At 39.8% G+C, this 19,744-nt stretch overlaps 1 protein-coding gene across 22 annotated transcripts in view; it reads left to right on the forward strand.

Annotated features, from left to right (window-relative positions):
• The window catches only part of EP400 (E1A binding protein p400), a 57,898-nt gene that overhangs the window by 34,074 nt on the left and 4,080 nt on the right, over positions 1-19,744 (forward strand). For 9 of the 22 annotated variants that reach the window (XM_077188001.1, XM_077188002.1, XM_077187989.1 and 6 more), the window contains 30 exons: positions 963-1,127; positions 1,915-2,082; positions 3,279-3,370; positions 4,057-4,355; positions 4,789-4,991; positions 5,090-5,259; positions 5,478-5,674; positions 6,161-6,272; positions 6,779-6,922; positions 7,229-7,387; positions 7,621-7,704; positions 8,272-8,403; positions 8,526-8,570; positions 8,678-8,831; positions 9,312-9,553; positions 10,443-10,616; positions 10,863-10,910; positions 11,913-12,049; positions 12,539-12,595; positions 12,715-12,793; positions 13,367-13,561; positions 14,566-14,611; positions 14,702-14,811; positions 15,384-15,588; positions 16,491-16,654; positions 17,018-17,224; positions 17,530-17,725; positions 18,038-18,168; positions 18,565-18,732; positions 19,430-19,507. In XM_077188001.1, coding sequence (XP_077044116.1) covers positions 963-1,127; positions 1,915-2,082; positions 3,279-3,370; positions 4,057-4,355; positions 4,789-4,991; positions 5,090-5,259; positions 5,478-5,674; positions 6,161-6,272; positions 6,779-6,922; positions 7,229-7,387; positions 7,621-7,704; positions 8,272-8,403; positions 8,526-8,570; positions 8,678-8,831; positions 9,312-9,553; positions 10,443-10,616; positions 10,863-10,910; positions 11,913-12,049; positions 12,539-12,595; positions 12,715-12,793; positions 13,367-13,561; positions 14,566-14,611; positions 14,702-14,811; positions 15,384-15,588; positions 16,491-16,654; positions 17,018-17,224; positions 17,530-17,725; positions 18,038-18,168; positions 18,565-18,732; positions 19,430-19,507 — 4,361 coding nt within the window. The remainder of the gene's footprint in view (positions 1-962; positions 1,128-1,914; positions 2,083-3,278; positions 3,371-4,056; positions 4,356-4,788; positions 4,992-5,089; positions 5,260-5,477; positions 5,675-6,160; positions 6,273-6,778; positions 6,923-7,228; positions 7,388-7,620; positions 7,705-8,271; positions 8,404-8,525; positions 8,571-8,677; positions 8,832-9,311; positions 9,554-10,442; positions 10,617-10,862; positions 10,911-11,912; positions 12,050-12,538; positions 12,596-12,714; positions 12,794-13,366; positions 13,562-14,565; positions 14,612-14,701; positions 14,812-15,383; positions 15,589-16,490; positions 16,655-17,017; positions 17,225-17,529; positions 17,726-18,037; positions 18,169-18,564; positions 18,733-19,429; positions 19,508-19,744) is intronic. The other 13 variants (XM_077187992.1, XM_077188005.1, XM_077188009.1 and 10 more) reach the window with 11 other exon arrangements.

Below are 19,744 nucleotides of genomic sequence, written 5' to 3' on the forward strand. Positions count from 1 at the left end.
TGTTTTTTTTTCACTCTTCTGATTAGCCTTGCTCAGTACGTTGCTTATGACCAAGGAAAATCGAAAATTGGATAAGAAACAATAGAATTGCTGTGGACATACATTAGCGGTGTCAACTTAATCTCCTATTTCTGCATGTTTCTTCTGCTGGCAAGACTTCCTTCAGACCAAATGTTTTAGCTCTCTCCTAATTATTCCTTTCATGTTAAACACTAATCCATCTGCTAAAGGCCTCTCTGGCAGAGAGGAGCGTCGCCACTGTTAGGCAGAGAAAAGTGATGAGGCTTTGCTTTAAGGTTGTATGTGCACTGCCTATTAGCATGTGTAGAGAGTACTGAGCACTGATGTATTAATTTTATCTCTGGGGTAATGCACTGCCTTTACAAAAGCTGAATTTTCACACCAGTATTTTCCCAATATCATAAAACTTAATGCTGAAATGCCTCTAACCTTTCTGCATTTAAATCGCAAAAAGCTTGGTCCTTGCCACTTCAAAGCTTTTTGGTTTGTCTAAATGCAGATTGCTTAAAATAAATCATGTTTCATCAGCAAATTTCGAATGTGTATTTAATGTGTCACACATAGCAATATTTTAATTTCTTCCTTAAACCTTCCTTCATGCTCTTGAAAAGGCAGTGAAAATCACTTTAATGTCTATACTTGTTCTGTTACAAAGTGTCACATGAGTTTTCAGGTAGCTCTTAACTTTTTTGCTAATGAAAGTGGTAATTTCTAAAATGTTGATGTTCTTACCCTTTAAACAATCAGCTTCTTTCCAGTTTGTTCAACAAATATAGAAAGCAATACCTGCTTAACTTTTATATGACACTTTTGATGCACTAAGTATAATTATGCATGGGAGGCGCTTCAGCACCAGTTTACTAACCAAAAAGTAGAATTGTGAATATTGAACAGCTCGCCTCCCACTTTGATTTTTTAATGCCTGTTTCCCTCCTTAACAGGTGGTGAGGTAGTAAAAATAGCCCAGCTGGCTTCTATAGCAGGAGCACAAGGCAGGATTGCTCAGCCAGAGACCCCAGTGACTCTGCAGTTCCAAGGGAACAAGTTCACCCTGTCACACAGTCAACTCCGCCAGCTCACTGCAGGGCAGCCCCTGCAGCTACAAGGTACTTACTTCAACAAAGGAAATTTTCCAATATTCAGAATGCTCATGCTTTGATATGGGCACCATGTTCCTTGTTGCTGGAGATTTTTCCATCCCCAGTGCTTGTATTGTCCTGCTCTTCCTATTTTCTGTGAGCCAAGGTAGCTCTGGTTTGAAAAGTGAATGCCTATCAGATGAAAGGCATGGTTAGTTTCTTTTTCTGTATTGTATTTGAAAAATGTTATTTCCTTTGTTTCCACATCCATGTAGTGCAGCTAAAGTAAGGTGAGGCATTATTTGATAAAAACTCCCTGCTGAGCAGAAGCAGAAAAACTGAGAACATTCTTGGCTTATTCTGAAATTGTGTAAATAATACTTCAAGATTGGCATGCTTCTGAATTTTGGCCCATTTATTGCCCTTGTCTGAATGCTCTACCTGCACTATATTTTGTTCTCAAATCTCCCTTGCTGGTGGTGTGTATTGCCAAATTTAGGAGAACTGGCATATCTTCATTCTCTGTGGCCAACTAAATAGAGGGAATTTTAAATGAAGACTTTCTGTTTGATTGGATTTTGTCCAAATTCTATATAAATACCTAGATTAGAATGATACCCCTATGACATGAAACTCCTCTTCAGCTATGAATACTTGGGTGTTTCCCTCCTTTTTGGCAGATTGGTGTAAAGAATGTGTCTTCAATATTTAACATAGTTTGAAGCAGTAACGATCAGCTTGTAACACTAATAGATTTTGCTAGAGAACACAAATTCTTTTCCACCCTAATGTGTGTTAAAATCCTCCACTGCAGGAAGTGTCCTTCAGATTGTGTCAGCCCCTGGGCAGCAGTACCTGAGGCCTCAGGGCCCCGTGGTCATGCAGACAGTTTCCCAAGCAGGAACAGTGCAGAACGCCCTGAATGCTTTAGGAAACCAGCACCAGGCAGGTGGCCCAGCTTCCACTGCAGTCACACAGCAAGGTGGGTTCTCCAGCCTGAAGAAATGTCTCTGTCTAAATATTTAATTGTTTAAATTGCATTCATATATAACTCCAAATTGTTGCAGATCATAATTCTCTAATTGAGCTCAGAAGTGGGTAAACTATGAGGCAAATCTTTGCAGTTTGTATTTGGTGTGTGCTGGAGTTTTAAGGAAATTTTTAGTACAAACTTAGGAAAGCATGTAACTTAATTATAGATTTTTTTTACCAGTTTCACCTGTGATCAAATTTTTTTTTTTGAGAAGTAAATTTTAAACACTTTGTTACTTTTTGCAAGGAAAAATCAAGGGTGATAATTTTTTATACTGGCAGAGAATGTCCGGTGGTTGTCTCATCTCCATTTTTCCACATTGATTTTTTTATCTAATTTCTTTCACTTTTCTAGCTGATCAAGCTACAGTTTTCCATTTCCCTCTGCAAATGTTGCTTAGGTATTTGGTGCCTTGCTGTAAATGTGATCAATTCCTTGCTTAAAAACACAACCAAGATGTTGAAAAAAATAATGGAGAAATTTATGCATTTACAACAAAACAGATTATTAAATGAAGATAAATATAACACTAGGAGTTCATTCCCTGAAAGTGGCCATCTGCTGTAATTTTCTTGGGATATAAAAAAACATTCCTTTAAAATAGTGTGATGCTCTTACAGTGTAGTTAACTGTCTGGGTAAGCATCTGCTAATAGTTGAAATCACAAGAATGCTACTGAGATTCCATTATATGTTTTCACCAATTTGTAGATACACTCCATTGATGTATTTTCTGAAAAATCTTAGATGATTTGCTCAAGATAAGTTAAAAGAATCTTTTTCTGAATTAGAACATTTTCTATTTTCTATTGTGTTCATATTAACATTTTCTGAATGTCAATGTGTATATTGCACTGTGCATGACATTTTGAATAAGGTACAAATGGAGCACAGCACTTTGCTTTGTACAAAGCAAAATAAAATTCCATTGATCTCTCTTGGATTTTTGTGAGAACAGTTCATGTGAATATCTGTCAGAGATCTGTTGTATAATAAAGTACAAAGTTGCAATACTCAATGGACATTTAGACTAAAAATGTGTCTGCAGCAATGATGTGTTACAGCTATGAAATATCTACTTATTGAAAATAATAAAGAGACCAATTTTCAGATGAATAAATATATAAACACAAGGTTTATCCTCAGTTTGTATTCCAGGTAGAGCTGCAGTTACTAATTTGCCATCTGGTGACATGGGAGCAGTGTTAAAACCAGCACCTTTGCATGGACAGTCACAGGTACTCAATTTTTATTTTCTTGTGGAAACACCACTTTTCAGAATCAATAATAAGTCTATGTAATAGTTGAAAGCTATAATTTGCAAAGCTGGAATTAATTAGGGACTTTGATGATTATAGAGTAGGGAAATATCTCAATTTCTGTCCATGTTTCAGGTTGACAGATCTGACACATTTGTAATCCATAGATAAAATAATCTGGTGTATAAAGGCAGCTGACAGCTTTCTTGTGCTGTGATAGACAGGTTTGAATTATGTAGTAATGCATACATAAAGAAAACTTGGGTTTTTTGTGTTTGAACACAAATAGCAATCGGGCAAATTTTTATAGATTTCCAATCTTAAGTTTTTGGGTAAGATATTCAAGCAACTTACAAAGTGCAGGGAAACATCAAGAATATATCAAAAGCTATGAAAATATATCTTTAAAAAGCAAGAAGATACTAAACTAAGATAGAATTGACTCTTTGATAGGAACTGAATTCAGCTGTAGTCTTCAGATTTTATCTGAAATTTATACCTTTAATAATTGCTCTAAGTAGTAATTCTACTCTAGGATCTGTACTCTGATCCTGACAGTTCCTAAAGAAACTCAAATAGATAGATCCTAAAGAACCTCAAATGCCTCATTTATTATTACTGTGATGAGCAGCAGATGTGGTTTTCATTCCCCTTCTTTGGCAAAGGAGACGTTTGAGGAGAAGAACCGGCTCTTGAAGGAGCGCCTGGACAGGATCTTCTCGGGCAACGAGCGCCGCTGCTCGCGGGCGCCGGTGTACGGCCGGGACGTGCTGAGGGTTTGCTCCCTGGCTGGGGACACAAAGGCCTCCCAGCTGCCTTCCAGTCAGGCCAACAGCTGGAGGTGGGCTGGCTTTGTCAACTGCTGCCTTTCCACAAGTGCCTGCGGAGGCCCAAGTAACCCCTTGAGGGAAATGATCCTGGGGTTGGTTCAGCAACAGGAATCTCTGAAGGATCTTGTTAACAGGTAATGTGTGCCTAACAAGCCTCTACACATACAGTTATTTCTAAAATTTTTCGACAAGGCTTAAAACCTTCTTTCTGTTGATGAGCTTATTTGGTTTAGACTGGTTTATTTAGCAGTAAATGATATACAGCATGGAAGTAGCAATAAGTCACTTCCTGTTTCCTTTAGATCTTTATAAACAAGTGTTTTCAGTGTCTCTTTCCTAATTTCAAGCCCAAGTTCAGCTGACCATACTTAGACTTACACTCTTATGCTTTTGGATTTACTTGAATAGGTACCACTTGGACACAACTTACAAGAGTTAAGACCCAGAGATGCAGGCAGAAGCTGGTTTAGCCAAGACTGACTTTCCTTGCTGTGCCTGTGATTATTGATGATTATTTCGTGTGTAGCTTTTTAAATCAATATTGCCTTGTTTTGATGCTTTTCACAGGGCTCTCTTCGTGTTGCCAGCTGCAGTTGCTGCTCCCCCGTGTTTCTATGTAGCAAATCCTCCCCCTTCATACAGTCACAGACTGAAACTCCTTAAGCACAGCCTGAGGCAGAAGGCAGCTCCACACTTGCATCAGTTGCAGCAGCTGACAACTCCTCACTTGCTGCAGTTCCCTGACCTCCGGCTGGTGCAGTATGACTCAGGTAAAGGACATTTGCTGACAAGATTTCAGTAATTTCCTCTATCACATGAATTGAATTTCTGTATAAAACCATTGTTGGTTTTTCTGTTTGAATTATAGGAAAATTAGAAGCTCTTGCTGTTTTGCTTCAGAAGTTGAAATCTGAAGGGCGCCGTGTGCTGATTTTGTCACAGATGATTCTGATGCTGGACATACTGGAGTTGTTCCTGAATTTCCATTTCCTCACCTTTGTGAGGATTGATGAATATGCCAACCAGGAACAACGGCAGGTAAGTGTGTCCTACCAGCTGCCCACTGGTACAGCAATTTGTGCTGTCCAGGCTTTTATACACTACAGCAGAGAAAGGAAATTTGCCTTGTTTCGGATTCAGCTTGAAACACTTGACATGTTTTCATCCCATTATTTGTTAGGCTACAGTGAATTTGGTTTGGTATTTTATTTTGGTGTGCATTGTATTTAGTCCTTGCTTTTATTCTGTTTTTGTAGGAGCTGATGAAGATTTTCAACAGAGACAAGCGCATTTTCTGTGCCATCCTCTCCTCTCACAGCCGTTCCACAGGAGTCAATCTTGTCGAGGCAGACACTGTTGTGTTCTATGACAATGATCTGAACCCAGTGATGGATGCAAAAGCTCAGGAGTGGTGTGACAGAATTGGGAGATGTAAAGATATCCATATATACAGGTGATGGTGACAGTCAACGTCTACTCTTTAACATGTTTTAATGTGAGGTTAGTTCAGAGAGTGCTGCCCCGGATGATCTGGAATAAAGTGGAAACAGTGCTGAAAACCACTTCCTTTCAATAAAAAAAAAAAGTCAGAGTATCTATCCTATGAAAAAGTGGAGGGGATTTAACACTAAATGTAATAAATGAATCATACCTGCATGGGTATTGTCTGTTAGTCTACATGGAATTTTTTAAGGGATCCTTTTCATTGTTGATTTTTGTTTTGTTTTTTCTGTTTTTTTCTTAAATTACATAAATTATTGAAAGAAAACTCTAAAGGTCGTTGTTTTTTTTTGGGCCTGCACCATAACTGAAAAAGCTCCCACATATTACCACATTTTAAACATTTAGTGGTATTGTCGAGGAGAGTTTGTTTTTTTGTTTCTGAAAGCTGGTTTGGAAATGACTTACCAGATTTCTACTATGTTTTCCTTTTTTTTAGGCTTGTCAGTGGTAATTCTGTGGAAGAGAAACTTTTGAAAAATGGCACAAAGGACTTGATCAGAGAAGTGGCTGCTCAGGGAAATGACTATTCAATGGCCTTTTTAACACAGGTAAGTTAATATTCAGAATGCATTGAAACACCCATGTTGCAGCGTTTAATAAATTCAAGCATCTGTGTTGGAGTGTTTAATAGCAGTTTAGTAGAAATCTGTCTGGGCTAGAATTAATAAGGAGGCATATTGGATTTCATGATTGCTTGAACTCTCAGTGTTGGGGCCACATTCTTTCAAATATTGTCCATCTGTTTTGTTCTGTTATTTGCATAGTGATGCACAGACATCACCCATGACTTAATATATTGTGGTTTCTTCACACTGCTGCAGAATTTTGCAGGACATGTAAGTGTGAAGGTCTCAGCAGCTTTAAAAATGTGAAGTAAGTTTAATAAATGTGGATATTTAGAGAGCTAGGCTCTGAATTGTTGCTCTGAAAATAGATGAGACAGTGACTGCACTGGTGAAGCCAGGCTGTCCTGCTGGCACTCCTGATATAGAAAAAAAAATAGTATGTTCCCAAAAACTGAATGTATTTCTCTTTTTTCTTTCCATTTACCAAGCAAACAATTCAGGAATTGTTTGAGGTTCATTCTCCTATGGAGGATTCTGGATTTAGAGTGAAAGCAGAAGAATTTGTAGTACTTTCTCAAGAGCCGTCTCCAGCAGAAAATATTTCACCTAAAGTTGCAAGACCATTCATAGAGGTAATGATTAATACACACTTTAAAAATATAGCTGTGCAATACTAGTATTAAACAGCTGAGTAATCCCATTTTATTTGGGTAAATTCTGTCAGTCTCTTTTTCTTGTAGTTTTATGCTCTTTTGTCATTTGCCTTGTGACAAAACTTCCAAAAACCCAAAGCTGAATTTTATAATTTCTGGGACTGTTTCTCTTGCTGCAGCATAGACTTACTCCAGAAATTTGTGTTGCATTTCATTGACTCCTTATGGAGTTCCTTTCCATATTTTTGAAGTCTTAATTATTTTTAAAATATATCTCTCTGAAAGGCCCTCAACAGCATTGAACGAGAAGATGAGGAGTCAAATGATCACATACAAGAAACAGGATCTGAGTCAAGCATTGAACCTTTAATCTCAGAGCTCTGTGAGACAAAATACAATGAAGAGCCCTCACAGCTGCAGGAGTTAGTTGCTGTTGTGGATCAGGTACCATGACTTCCCTTGAATAGCTGGCTAAAAAGTAATCTTTAGTTCAAATGTTTCAATTTCTTTGCAGTCTGACCTTAAAGCAACTTTGTTGTTTCTCCCATTAAATGGAAGGGAGATCTCCCACTGCTTTAGAATGTTAAGATGAGTTTGAAGGAGAGCTTTGATACTTCATGTAATGTTTCTTTTATTATCCTCAAAGTAACATTTTTTCCCTTTGATACTTCCCTCAGCTGACTCCAATTGAGAAGTATGCTTTGAATTATCTGGAGCTCTTCCATGGTTCAGTTGAAGACAATGAGCCACGGTTGAGTGAGGTAAAGCAAATCTTTCTTTGCCATGTTATTCTGTCACAGAACAACATTTATTATATTTTCAATATGAAATGGAAGTTTCTCCAATGATGTGGAATATATTGTAGGCACTTCTGTGATCTGTAGCACTTCTTTCTATACCTTATGAACAGCATAATGTATTACAGAGAGCTCATTATTTTGGGATTCTGTGGTTTAAGCAGGTGTCAGTTGTTAATTTCTTTTTTATAAAATGGGAATTGCTTTCAGCCAGGCTCAGCAAATATTTGTTGTACTCCATTGATAGCAGGGGAAAAAATTTCATTAGTTTTAGTGAGCCTGTGTTCTGGTTGTCTTCATTGTTTAACTGAAATTCTTTGATTGCTTTATATTGATGGTTTTAAAACCCTCCACAAAGACCAATAAATATCTTCTAAATGGCTGGGAAAGTATCTGATAAGAAATTGCTATAAGATTCCTGTATTTGAAAATGTCAAAGTTCAGGGCATTTATCCATAAAATTACAAATTGATGAATTCTAATCCGGTGTTTTACTGTATAAAGTTTCTAAGCAGTCTGACTTTAATCTAGATGGAACTGAAAACTGCAAAGAAAGCCTGGGAAGTCCAGCATATGAAGGAGTTAAAGGAAAGAGAGCAAAAAATGCTTTGGGAGGATGAAGAGGAACTTCTCACCTACACTCGGGAGGATGCGTACAACAAAGTAATTGTTGATTAGTCTTGTTTTTTTCTAAATAGTTATTTCTTAACAGTTAGTCTGAGAATACCTTTACCCTTCAGGTTTCAGTTGGATCATTTGAATTATGTTCTCTTTTTGCTGTGTAGGAATATGTCTATGAAGGTCCAGATGGACAAACTGAAATTATGCCAGTAAGTAAAAGTAACACCAGGCAGCCTAAACAGGCTTTTTATTTTATGAAACATTAAGATCAGTGGAGAGTTAACATTGCAGTAATTACAGACTTTATTCTGTACAGCTCTGGACTCCTCCTACTCCACCTCAGGATGACAATGATATCTACATAGATTCTGTTATGTGCCTGATGTATGATACCACCCCTATTCCAGAGTCAAAACTGCCTCCAGTGTATGTCAGGAAGGAGCGTAAACGACACAAAACAGATCCCTCTGGTGAGTGTGTGCTCAAAACTGTTCTGGGATTTATTGCTGAAAGTTTAAAAAATCAGTGAGGTTTTCCTGCCTCCAGTATATTCAGAATGCATTGAAACACCCATGTTGCAGTGTTTAATAAATTCAAGCATCTGTGTTGGAGTCTGGTCCTGTAAAGATCAAATTTGCATTTGTAGGGATGAAAATTCTTGTCTCACTATGGCTTGAAGCAGTGGAGTCACTGGAAGGCCCATTTCTTATGGTGTGTCTTCTCTTTAGACATAAAGATAGTCTTAAAAGGACAGTCTTAGATAGCAGATATTCTACTTTGTCAGCTAGGACAGGGCTGATCTTACCTTATAACAGGCTCTGTTTAGTTCCTGGCTGTGCTTTTCAGAGGCAGTGGGGAATACTCTGTACATATATGAGCATTTTGCAGCTGTAGGCAGAGGAATCAAAGACTGACAGTATCTGCCAATAATACTTTATGTTTTGTCTTAGCAGCAGGTAGAAAGAAGAAGCAACGTCATGGGGAGACAGTTATCCCACCTCGTTCACTCTTTGATCGAGCAACTCCAGGAATGTTGAAAATGCGCCGAGAGGGCAAAGAGCAAAAGAAGAACATCTTGTTGAAACAACAGACACAGTTTGCAAAGCCTTTGCCAACTCTTGTCAAACCAGCTACTGAGGCTGGACAGGATAATCCAGAGTGGTTGATCAGTGAAGACTGGGCACTTCTGCAGGTCAGATGATACCTGCAATTTCTGCTGTCATAATGTTTTTATTCCTGCACTTCATCTCTTTTAGGTTATTTCTAATTCTTAATGGCAATTTGCTTGGAAGTCATAACTTGGAACAGCTTGCCTGTCATTTGTGCTCCTCTAAGGAGAAATTAAAGGTTAAAGTACAACATGTATGATCAAGCCCTATTGTTGTTTTAGAAAGCACTTACTATTATTCAGATTATTTGTGCTGGCTGGACACTGCATAATGCTGCTAAGGTTCTTCCCACTTTTGAGGGCAGAGCAGCATTTGAATAGCAGCTCCCCATTGTGGTATTTTCAGAGACCCCTGTTGAAGGGAGGAATGATGAATCTGACTCCATGTTCTTAGAAGGCTAATTTATTATTTTATGTTACTATATTATATAAAAGAATACTATACTAAACTCTACTAAAGAATAGAGAAAAACTCGTGACTCCTTCCAGAGCCCTGACACAGCCTGACTGTGATTGGTCATTAAGTCAAAACAATTCCCATGTTGGATAAACAATCTCCAACCACATTCCAAAGCAGCAAAACGCAGGAGAAGCCAATGAGATGATATTGTTTTCCTTTTTCTCTGAGGCTTCTCAGCTTCCCAGGAGAAGAATCCTGGGCAAAAGGATTTTTCAGAAAATATGACAGTGACAGCCTGTCCCTCTCATACCAATCTCCAACTGTTTCCCTGCACATCAGTCAGCATTAAGGCACCTTATGCCTGTTCATTCTCTGTGACTGTAGCTGAGCACAGAGCCTTAGCTCTGAGCTGTCCCACTGTGCTAATGGTGTGTGGGCACACGCTGGTAAGGAAAGGTTTGGAAGATGGCAATGATTTGTCACCTGATGCATTTGTGCTTTTCTCTGTTGCAGGCAGTGAAGCAGCTGCTGGAGCTTCCTTTAAACCTTGCTGTTGTGTCACCAGCACACACTCCCAACTGGGACCTGGTCAGTGATGTTGTTAACTCCTGCAGCAGAGTCTATCGCTCGCCCAAGCAGTGCCGCAACCGATACGAGAATGTCATAATTCCAAGGGAGGAGGGAAAGGTGAGCTCACCTGCAGTGATGCGTCCTTTTTTTACCTTAAGTTGTAGAGTTTTTTTTTCCTTAACTCCATAAACACTTGTTTTTTGTTAAACGTTTCAACAGTGTAAATAAATAACTTTTAAAAGATCTTTTTTAAATTATTCTCATCAGGATTTCCACTTATTTTATGTGATTTCTTTGAAAAGAAAAAGCACCTGAACAAAATCTTCCACAAAAGATCATCTAACTTTCCTTCTTATTTTACAGCTAATGTACGAAGCTAATCCTAAAAAGAAGACAAAAAGTATTTATAAGGTGTGCATTGGTATTCTTTCAAAATCAAATCTAGACACTGTGGTATTTAGCAGCAATGGAGGTGGGCAGATAATTCATATGAGATCCATGTTGAGTGTTACTTGAGTTCTGAAACATCAATTAAAATTCCAAATTTATTTTTCCTTTCTTTGTTGATACAGTGGATTGACACCAGACTTCAGCTTTTGGATTTGATAGATAAATTTTAGATCATGCAAGAAGTTTGTGATTTCACTTAAACTGTAGTTGGCATTTTTCCACCATGTATCTTATCCTGATGGTATTTAAGATCTGTAAGAATGAACTTCATGCTAGAGTCTAAGTGGATTACAAATACATAGTGAATTTGATGCCTGAAATACGTTTTAGTAAATGAGGATGATAGGACGCTACAGAAACAAAAACAAATTCCATGACTGTGAACACCTTCTTCCAAACCACACAGCAATTTAGTGACAGAGTTGGGTGGAGAATCCAGAACTTCTGGCTGTAGTCTCATTCTCTGACTGCTAAGGAGGTTTGTCCCTGACTGGCAGTTTCTGCTTAGGAGAAGCCAAATGTTAGACTGGCATGGTGTGTGGATGTTAACCTAGCTTTGTTGGGAGAGCAGTGCAGTGATGGTTTTGTTTTATTATCTTACGTGTGCGCTATGCATAACTATAAACTAATGGGCTCTTGGTTTGGGTAATGAATTAAACTTGCAAAATCTAAACTAAAGCAAAGATTCTTTCTCAAATTAGAGTTTGCCATTTTGTATGTCCCCAAGTGCTGATGCCAGTGTGACCGTGAGAACTGCTCCTTATTTTGCTCTTTCTTTATATATTTCCCATAGATTTTTGTGTGACAGTAAGTTATCAGTGACACGAGGCAGGAACCAGTCTGTGATAGATATGTTGGAGAGTGTTTTTAAATAATCTATGAGCGCGCCTTGTGTTTAAACGTAGACAAAATGCCCTGTTGGGTGAGTTTGCAATTGAAAGTTGGTTTGTTTTCTTTTTTTAGACTAAAAACAGTCGCCCACTTCGTACCAATCAGATCTATGCTCAAGATGAGGGTGCAACCCACACACAGCTTTATACTAATCATTTTGAGATGATGAAAATGATTGCAGGGAAAAGAAGTCCACCTATCAAACCTCTGTAAGTTTACCTCCATTTGATCTCCACAGATCTCCTGGAAACTTGTTTTGAATGGCTCTCAAAACCCAGAGTTATTCTGCACTTTTTTTCTCTATTCTTGATCTCTCTCTATGTGTTCTGTCAGCTCCATATTTCATGTGTTTGGGTCTCACTGCAGGAATTTGCTCTTTGTCATCAAGAGCAGAACTGCATTCACTTGGGATTTTTTAATCTACTTTATATCTATCCATTTGCCTGAATTGTAGACAATTTACTGTCTATGCTGTTTAGTAGTACACTCTTTCCTATGTGTCTTCCTGCAGTTTTTCTGTATTTATTTAGTATTTACTCTGAGTCTTTCTTAAATGTCTGTCTGTATTCAGGCTCCAGTACTGGCTGGAATATCATGGAAACTTCACCAAAACTGCAGTGTTACATGCTAAAATATGTGAAATGAAAGATTGTTTTTAAAGTTTTTCTGTCCAGTAATACAGTTTTTCTCAATTTCAGGCTTGGCATGAATCCTTTCCAGAAGAATCCAAAACATGCATCGGTGCTTGCTGAAAGGTGAGCACTCCCTAGCTTGAAGGAGTTATAAATTGCATAAAAGTGCTCTTTTTTCTTTTTTTTTTTTTTGTTTCAGTTATTTCTAAATATTGTGTGTTTTGTCTAATTGTTGTTTTTAGTGGAATCAACTATGATAAGCCCCTCCCTCCGATTCAAGTCGCGTCCCTCCGAGCAGAACGCATTGCCAAAGAGAAAAAGGTATGGTCCCATCTCTGTGCACAAATGGCTGCAGTAATTAAAAAATCAGGCAACAGATGAGGTATGAGCAAAGCTGCCTCCTGGGAGAAGTTTGGCAGTGGATGTTATGAGCAGCTGCACATTGTTCATGTACAGGGGTTTAGATAACCAAGGCCCAAAGTGGGGCCTTTCCTTGTGCTTCTTGTCACTCTCAGACCCCTTAAACAATGAGGAGCATATTTTTGCAAAAGATGCTAAAGCATCTTAAAAAGTTACTTAATTCTTGACCATTCTGTGGCCTCATTTCTTATATTATTCAGAAAGAACTACTTGTCCTTGCTTCTGGATAAGTTGCTTGTTGTTCTGTGCTCTAAGCCACAAAACCATGAGTAAATCTTGTAGTTTGAGATGAGTCACATTGTGTAACTTGGACTTGAAAAGTGAGGGCAGCTTTGTGGGCTGTCTCTGGTTGGAATTAAAGGAGTTTTGTGGATAGAAATAAAAAGGTTCTGTCTTGTTGTTTTGTTTTGCTTTATAAAAACCACATCTTGCTTGTTCCATGCTTGAAGACTGAAGGTGCCCCTTCCCTTGCAGGCGCTGGCGGAGCAGCAGAGGGCCCAGCAGCAGACGGGCCCCCAGCCCCAGCAGCCCCAGGCGGGCCAGCAGCCCCCCCAGCAGCCCCCCGTGCAGCAGGCCCAGCCACAGGCACAGGCACAAGCACAGGTAGTTCAGCAGCCACAGGCAGTGGTGCAGACTGCAGTCACTACTGTGGCCAACACAGCAGTATTGGTAAGAAAGGGAGAGCTCGGTGCCTCTGATGTAGTAACTTCAGTTCTTCTGTGTGTGCTGTATTTGTGTCGTGTTTTCTCTGGGAAGAGAATTTTAGGTCAGTATAGTGAGATCAAAGATATTTTTTCTTGTTTGCTTTCCTTGGTTATGCTGAGTGTCTTCTGGTTCCCTGATTTATTAAGACTATTTGTACCATTGTAGCAACAGATCTTGGCATTCTGAGGTGGGAAAACACCATGCAAAGATGGTTTTTCCTTTTTCACTTTAGACTTTCATTTAATGAAGTCTCAGTGAATAGATGCACGTGGTCAACGAGATGTATTTGTACAGAGAGCTTGCAGAATACAGAGAATAAAAGAGAATGTAGCTGTAAGAATGACTCAGTTAAAGAGCTTAAAATCCAAAGATTCATTAACCTTTGCAAGGCAAGTGCAATGATGCATCCTACAGGAAACACCATGGTACTTTTACTGCGAATTTATGCAAAGTTTTCATGTCTTCCCTAAATCTAGAGTCTGAATGAGTCTGATGACTGGTCTGTGTTTTCTTGTATTTAGAGCCAATCCAGTTTGCATAGTAATGTGTGCAGGCAGTGATGGATTTATTTTGCTTGCTGCAGAGCAAGAGTGCCACAGCTTTTGCAGAAAGATGCAGAGGATGTGTTCTGACCCACAAGCATTGCTGTGTATGAAGTGCACAGTGATGTTTCTGTGTGAGTGGTTGTCCAAGGCCTTGCTCCCTTCCTCTGCTAACAGGGATGTCCAGTGACCAGGGTTTACCTCACACTTGGCTGGTCTACAGCTGCTCATTCATGAGGCAGAATCCTGATTTATGTATGCATTAGTTGCTGTGATCTGTAGAGTAAATGAACAACTGCAGAAATCTATGTGTGTTCCATTGCATTTTTGTTATTTGTCACTTCTGGAATACAGCACTGTGTTAAACAATGCTCAGTTTTCTTTTATTGTTTTTCTGAACTGTTACCTTAATTGTCTTCTAATTAGGCAGGCACCATCAAAACAGCAGTGACGGGGACGAGCATCCAGACTGGTAAGGAGACTTTATAACAGGGCATAGGAGGTGATGGGACATTAGGATTTTCACTCTCAGAATCTCACATTAATCCTGGCTTGCTTTCAGCTACAGTGAGTGGAAATGTGATTGTGAACACTGTTGCTGGGGTCCCTGCTGCCACCTTCCAGCCCATCAATAAACGTCTGGCCTCACCTGTTATACCTGGGACTCTGACTGTGAGTAGATCCTGTCACTAGTTGTGTCCCTGGACACACTGGGTTCCATGTTCTATCAGCATAGCTTTAGCTTTCCATGTTGTCAGAAATTCTGCTTCTTCCAAATGTCATGTGGGGGTTCTTTATCAAACCTCTCTCTCTTACCAAAACATCAGAACACACTGGAATGGTTTATAAGAAAAGATTGCTTAATACTGTTAAAAATAGTTTATAGGGAAGTGCTGCTAAAAGCAATGTATTATGTCATTAACATTTTCAGCCTGTAACTGTTTTGTGCTTTATAATTATGATCTTTATTATTATGTTAATGGTTTAAGACTATGGAAGATAAAGCAAAATATTGAGAGGTACTAAAATCAAATGTCTGTAATGGAGTGAAGGGTTTGGTGATCATCCTGTTGGAAAAAGATTTAACCACCTGCTGATTTTAAGATGCATCCAAACAGATGTGTTAGACAGATTTGGGGTTTTGTTCTTGTGCTTATTTTTAAAATTGCCTAGAAGGTTATTCCATGTGCAGCAGGGGAACGTGAGGCTGGGAAGGGAGCAGTAAAGGCTGTGTTCCCTTGCAGACCTCGGGGGGCACGGCCACTGCCCAGGTGGTTCACAGCCAGCCCCGCGCGGCCGCGGCGCCCGCAGCCTCCACCGAGCTGGTGACCATCGCCTCCACGCAGGGCGTGCGTGCAGTGACATCAGTGACAGCCTCAGCCGTGGTCACCACCAACCTCACCCCTGTGCAGACCCAGACAAGGTCTTTGGTGACCCAGGTGACACCAGGTAATGATCCTGTGTAGTGGATGTTTTTGCCCTCAGCGAGGAGGAGAGATGAATGCATCTGACTCCATCTTATCAGAAGGCTAATTAATTACTTTTTTTGTTCTATATTATTCTATATTACATTACATTACATCTAAACTGAATCTGCCCAGCACTCAACTCCACGCCACTGCTCAGAATCTCGTGACTGTCAGGCAACAGTCCCAGCACATGCACACCTGGCCCTAATAGGCCAAGGAAACAAAACACCACCACTTTGGGTAAACAATCTCCATATTGCATTCTACTGGCACAAACACAGGCGCAGCAAATGAGATAAGAATTGTTTTGATCATTCTCTGAGGTTCAGAGAATGTGAAACCCAGAAATATTCTTGGGAAGAATTGTGCCTTGCTTTTCTCTATGAAGAGAAATGTGTCAACAATCCTGTGTTCAGGGACTTTTTTCAGTAGTGCACAAAGGCTTCCAGAATCCCTGTAGAACCACCACCACAGCCCCACAATATTGGAAGTCTGGGACACAATTAAACAGGGCTGTGATTTTTAACTTGCTTTATTGTTGGTGCTCAGATGACATTTATCTCCAGTATTTCTGGATAAAGTATGGCAATAGAGAGCTTGGCCCCTAGGCATTGCAATTTTAAAATATTATTAACAATCTAGCAGTAAAATATTAGAATTTACTGTCTTGACTAAAAACCATTGTGAAGAAAGGCCCTTCTATTTTATGATCTACTCTGTTTTTACATCATGCTCATGATAATGTGTTCTTACATGTAGTAAATCCACAAAGTGTGCAGGAGCAGAAAAATAAGCATTTAACAGCTTGACTTCTCAGGTGAAATTCATGAGTGAATCTTGAAAAGTGTTTGTTGTAACAATTTGTTTTTCCTTTATTCACAGCTACACCAACAGTCCAGCTGTCTGGCAAAACCATCACCCCTGCTCACTTCCAGCTTCTGAGGCAGCAGCAGCAGCAGGCTGCTCAGGTGCAGGTCCCACAGATCCAGGCTCAGGCACAAGCCCAGTCTCCAGCTCAAATAAAAACTGTAGGGAAATTGTCACAGGTGAGGAACCACTCATGAAATAATGTAGCACATTGCTCTCATTACTGTAAGCTCCCTTGGCAGTGTCTGTTGTGTCCTGTTTTCATGGGCTACAGTGAGATGTATTTCCCTCTTAAATTTCATCCTACTAAAATTTCATGCAGGCAGTGAATCTGACAGCACTTTCAGTAGTAGAGCAGGGCAGGATGGAAAGCACTTACTGCTGCTCACTGGAAGCCATTGTATAAAAGAGTTACATTTTAGATACTTGATCTTAGCTCTAGTCTGGTACAGAATGTTTCTCCTTTTAAGCTTTGGATTCATCTCCATTTTTCTCCTGTAATGTAAACCATTGGAAACGATGGAGCTGTTTGATTTTTGCAGGAGCAGCTGATCAAGTTGCAGAAGCAGAAGCTGCAGCTCCCCCAGCAGCAGGCAGCACAGCAGACCCAGCAAGGGGCACAGCAGCAAACAGCACAAGTGCAAGTGCAGCAGCAGCAGCAAACCCAGCAGCTCACTGCTGTGACTGCCCCTCGTCCTGGCGCTGTCCTCACGGGCACCACGGTCACCAACCTGCAAGTGGCACGCCTGGTGAGTTGCCTTTGACTCGGCAAAAACTGTCTCAAACTTATCTCACTCTTGGCTGGTTTAAATGAGCTGGGCACTGCTCATTCACACTCACAGGTGCTCTTTGCATTGCTCTGGCAGTTCAGAAGGAACGGCTGTAACATAAATAGCTTTAAATTGTATTTACCCATTGATACCATCTCTGAATTGTGTCACTGTACAGGAGCCATTACATTTAGAAACATTTACAGCTATCACTTTATAATCACCTGTTATGTGCAACAAATCTTTCTGTGCTGGTACAATAATCTTCATTCCTTACTGCTTAGACTCGTGTTCCTGCTTCCCAGCTCCAAGCTCAAGGACAGATCCAGGCCCAGACTCCACAAGCAGCCCAGGTTGCTCTGGCAAAGCCTCCAGTGGTGTCTGTTCCAGCTGCTGTTGTGTCATCTGCAGGAGTCACCACACTCCCTGTGACTGTGGCAGGCATTAGTGTTGCCATTGGGCAGCCACAGAAAGCTGCAGGTATGTGAATGCAAGTTGGAAATAGGAAGAATTGTATTTCATAGCAGTCTCCTATAGTATAGACAATTTTTTTCTTGTAGGAAAATTGTTGTTGGAACAAAAAAATTAGCTTACTCATGCCCTTGGAGAAGAAATTTTTTCCACTGTCAAAATCATGTCTTATTTCCATTAAAATCAGTGGGTTGTTAGTGCTCAAAGCTGTGCAAATGTGTAAGTCTGTAAAAGTAGAATCTGTGTGTGCAAGCTGTGATTACTGGGACAAAGCAGTAAACGGAAGACTCTTACAGTTCTATTTATTTCTGTAATTTTCAGGAGGCCAGACAGTAGTTGCACAGCCACTGCATGTCCAGCAGCTGCTGAAACTCAAGCACCACCAAGCAGCACAGCAGCAGAAAGCCATCCAGCCCCAGGTTGCACAGGGACAAGCTACTGTGCAGCAAAAGGTACCACTGTCTGCTCTGCCATTAACTTGTGCAGTGGTTCTGGATGACCAGGACACCCCTAGAGAGTCAGTCGGGATTTCTAGGGGTAAATCTTGGGTACATCTAGAGAGAACAGGTTTTCAGGTGCTTAATTTTTTCTGTAAAGTGGTTGGTTGTTTGGTAGTTTTCAGTAAGTTTGTTGTTATGTGAGTGTTGTGTGTAAGAGAGAAACTTTTCATTAAATACTTTAATTCTGGATACTTGTGTAAATGCATGAAGGCTTTCATCTAGTGCTCATTTTTTTATTGCCATTTTTTTCAATAATTAAATGTAATTAATCTCTTTTTCCCCACATAGCTGTTCTTTAAAATACACTTGCCTTTTGTAGTGATTGATGCCTTTTTTTCTCTTGTGCAGATAAATGCTCAACAGGTCACGGTCCAGACCCAACAGCAGACTTCTCAGCAGCAAAAAGTAACTTATGCTACACAGCCTGCCATTAAAACACAGTTCTTAACAACTCCAATTTCCCAAACCCAGAAACCAGGTGGAACCCAGCAAGTGCAGGCCCAGATTCAGGTACAGGTAACACAGGTTTACACCTTTAAACTGTACTGGGACTGGAGAGTTGTAAAGACAACAGGTGCAGTAGAATTCAGCACCCACTCATTTTAATTGTAGTCACACATTTATTTAATTTGACTTTTTAATAAAATTCATTGGGGCTGCATATGTGGCCTTATAGTGAGTCAGAGCAGCTGTGAGCTGCAATTTGCCTTTCCTCTTTGAAATAAAATAGTTGAGTCACCCCTTTTTATTAGGCAAGGGATTCCATCCTGTGTTTACTAAGGAAAATTCAGCCACAGGTTTTCCTGTTTCTGGTGCTGCCTCAGAGCCTAATCTCTGGCAGCCAAGAGTATGTGACTCACATACTTTCTTTTCTGCATTACTGGATCAGCCTAACCAAGGAAAAAGAAGGGGGTTAGGAATTGGAAGCCTTACTCTTTCAAAAGTATCTCCCAGATAATGGAACCCGTTAGAACTCATGTGCTTCCTGTGGTTTTCTAGGTAGTCGGGATGAAATTACTCTGTTGTGGTTAAAAATGAAAGGATTTCTCCTCCTTCCCTAGCTAAGTTCTTTCATGGATCTAAGATGTTTCATAAACATTCAACCCCTCTTAAAATGCCAAGCTGCAACTCATCATGAACAGGCCTGGGTGTTTTGCTGCTATCAGCAGCTTTTTATTTTGATCCAATCTTTCTTTATTTCATATCACTACAGGTTGCAAAACTCCCACAAGTGGTCCAGCAACAGGCTACTGTTGCCAACATTCAGCAGATGGTTTCAGTTTCCCAACAGGTAGGTTTTGCTCTTATCAAATATAGCACTAGAAACACGATCTTTAGAAAAGCTCATTTTTTTGGAATGTATGTATTTTTCACATTATATGTGGCATAGGAAGTATTTTTGAGGGATATAGCAAGTGCCCTTTTATAAAAATAAATCTTGAATACTGAATCAGCTGAGGTATATTTTCTGGATTAAAACTTTCATAGATGCAGCCATGTTTGTTCATCACTGTAGATAAACTGAAAA

Source organism: Agelaius phoeniceus, chromosome 18 (genome assembly GCF_051311805.1).
Source record: "Agelaius phoeniceus isolate bAgePho1 chromosome 18, bAgePho1.hap1, whole genome shotgun sequence".
Taxonomy (NCBI): domain Eukaryota; kingdom Metazoa; phylum Chordata; class Aves; order Passeriformes; family Icteridae; genus Agelaius; species Agelaius phoeniceus.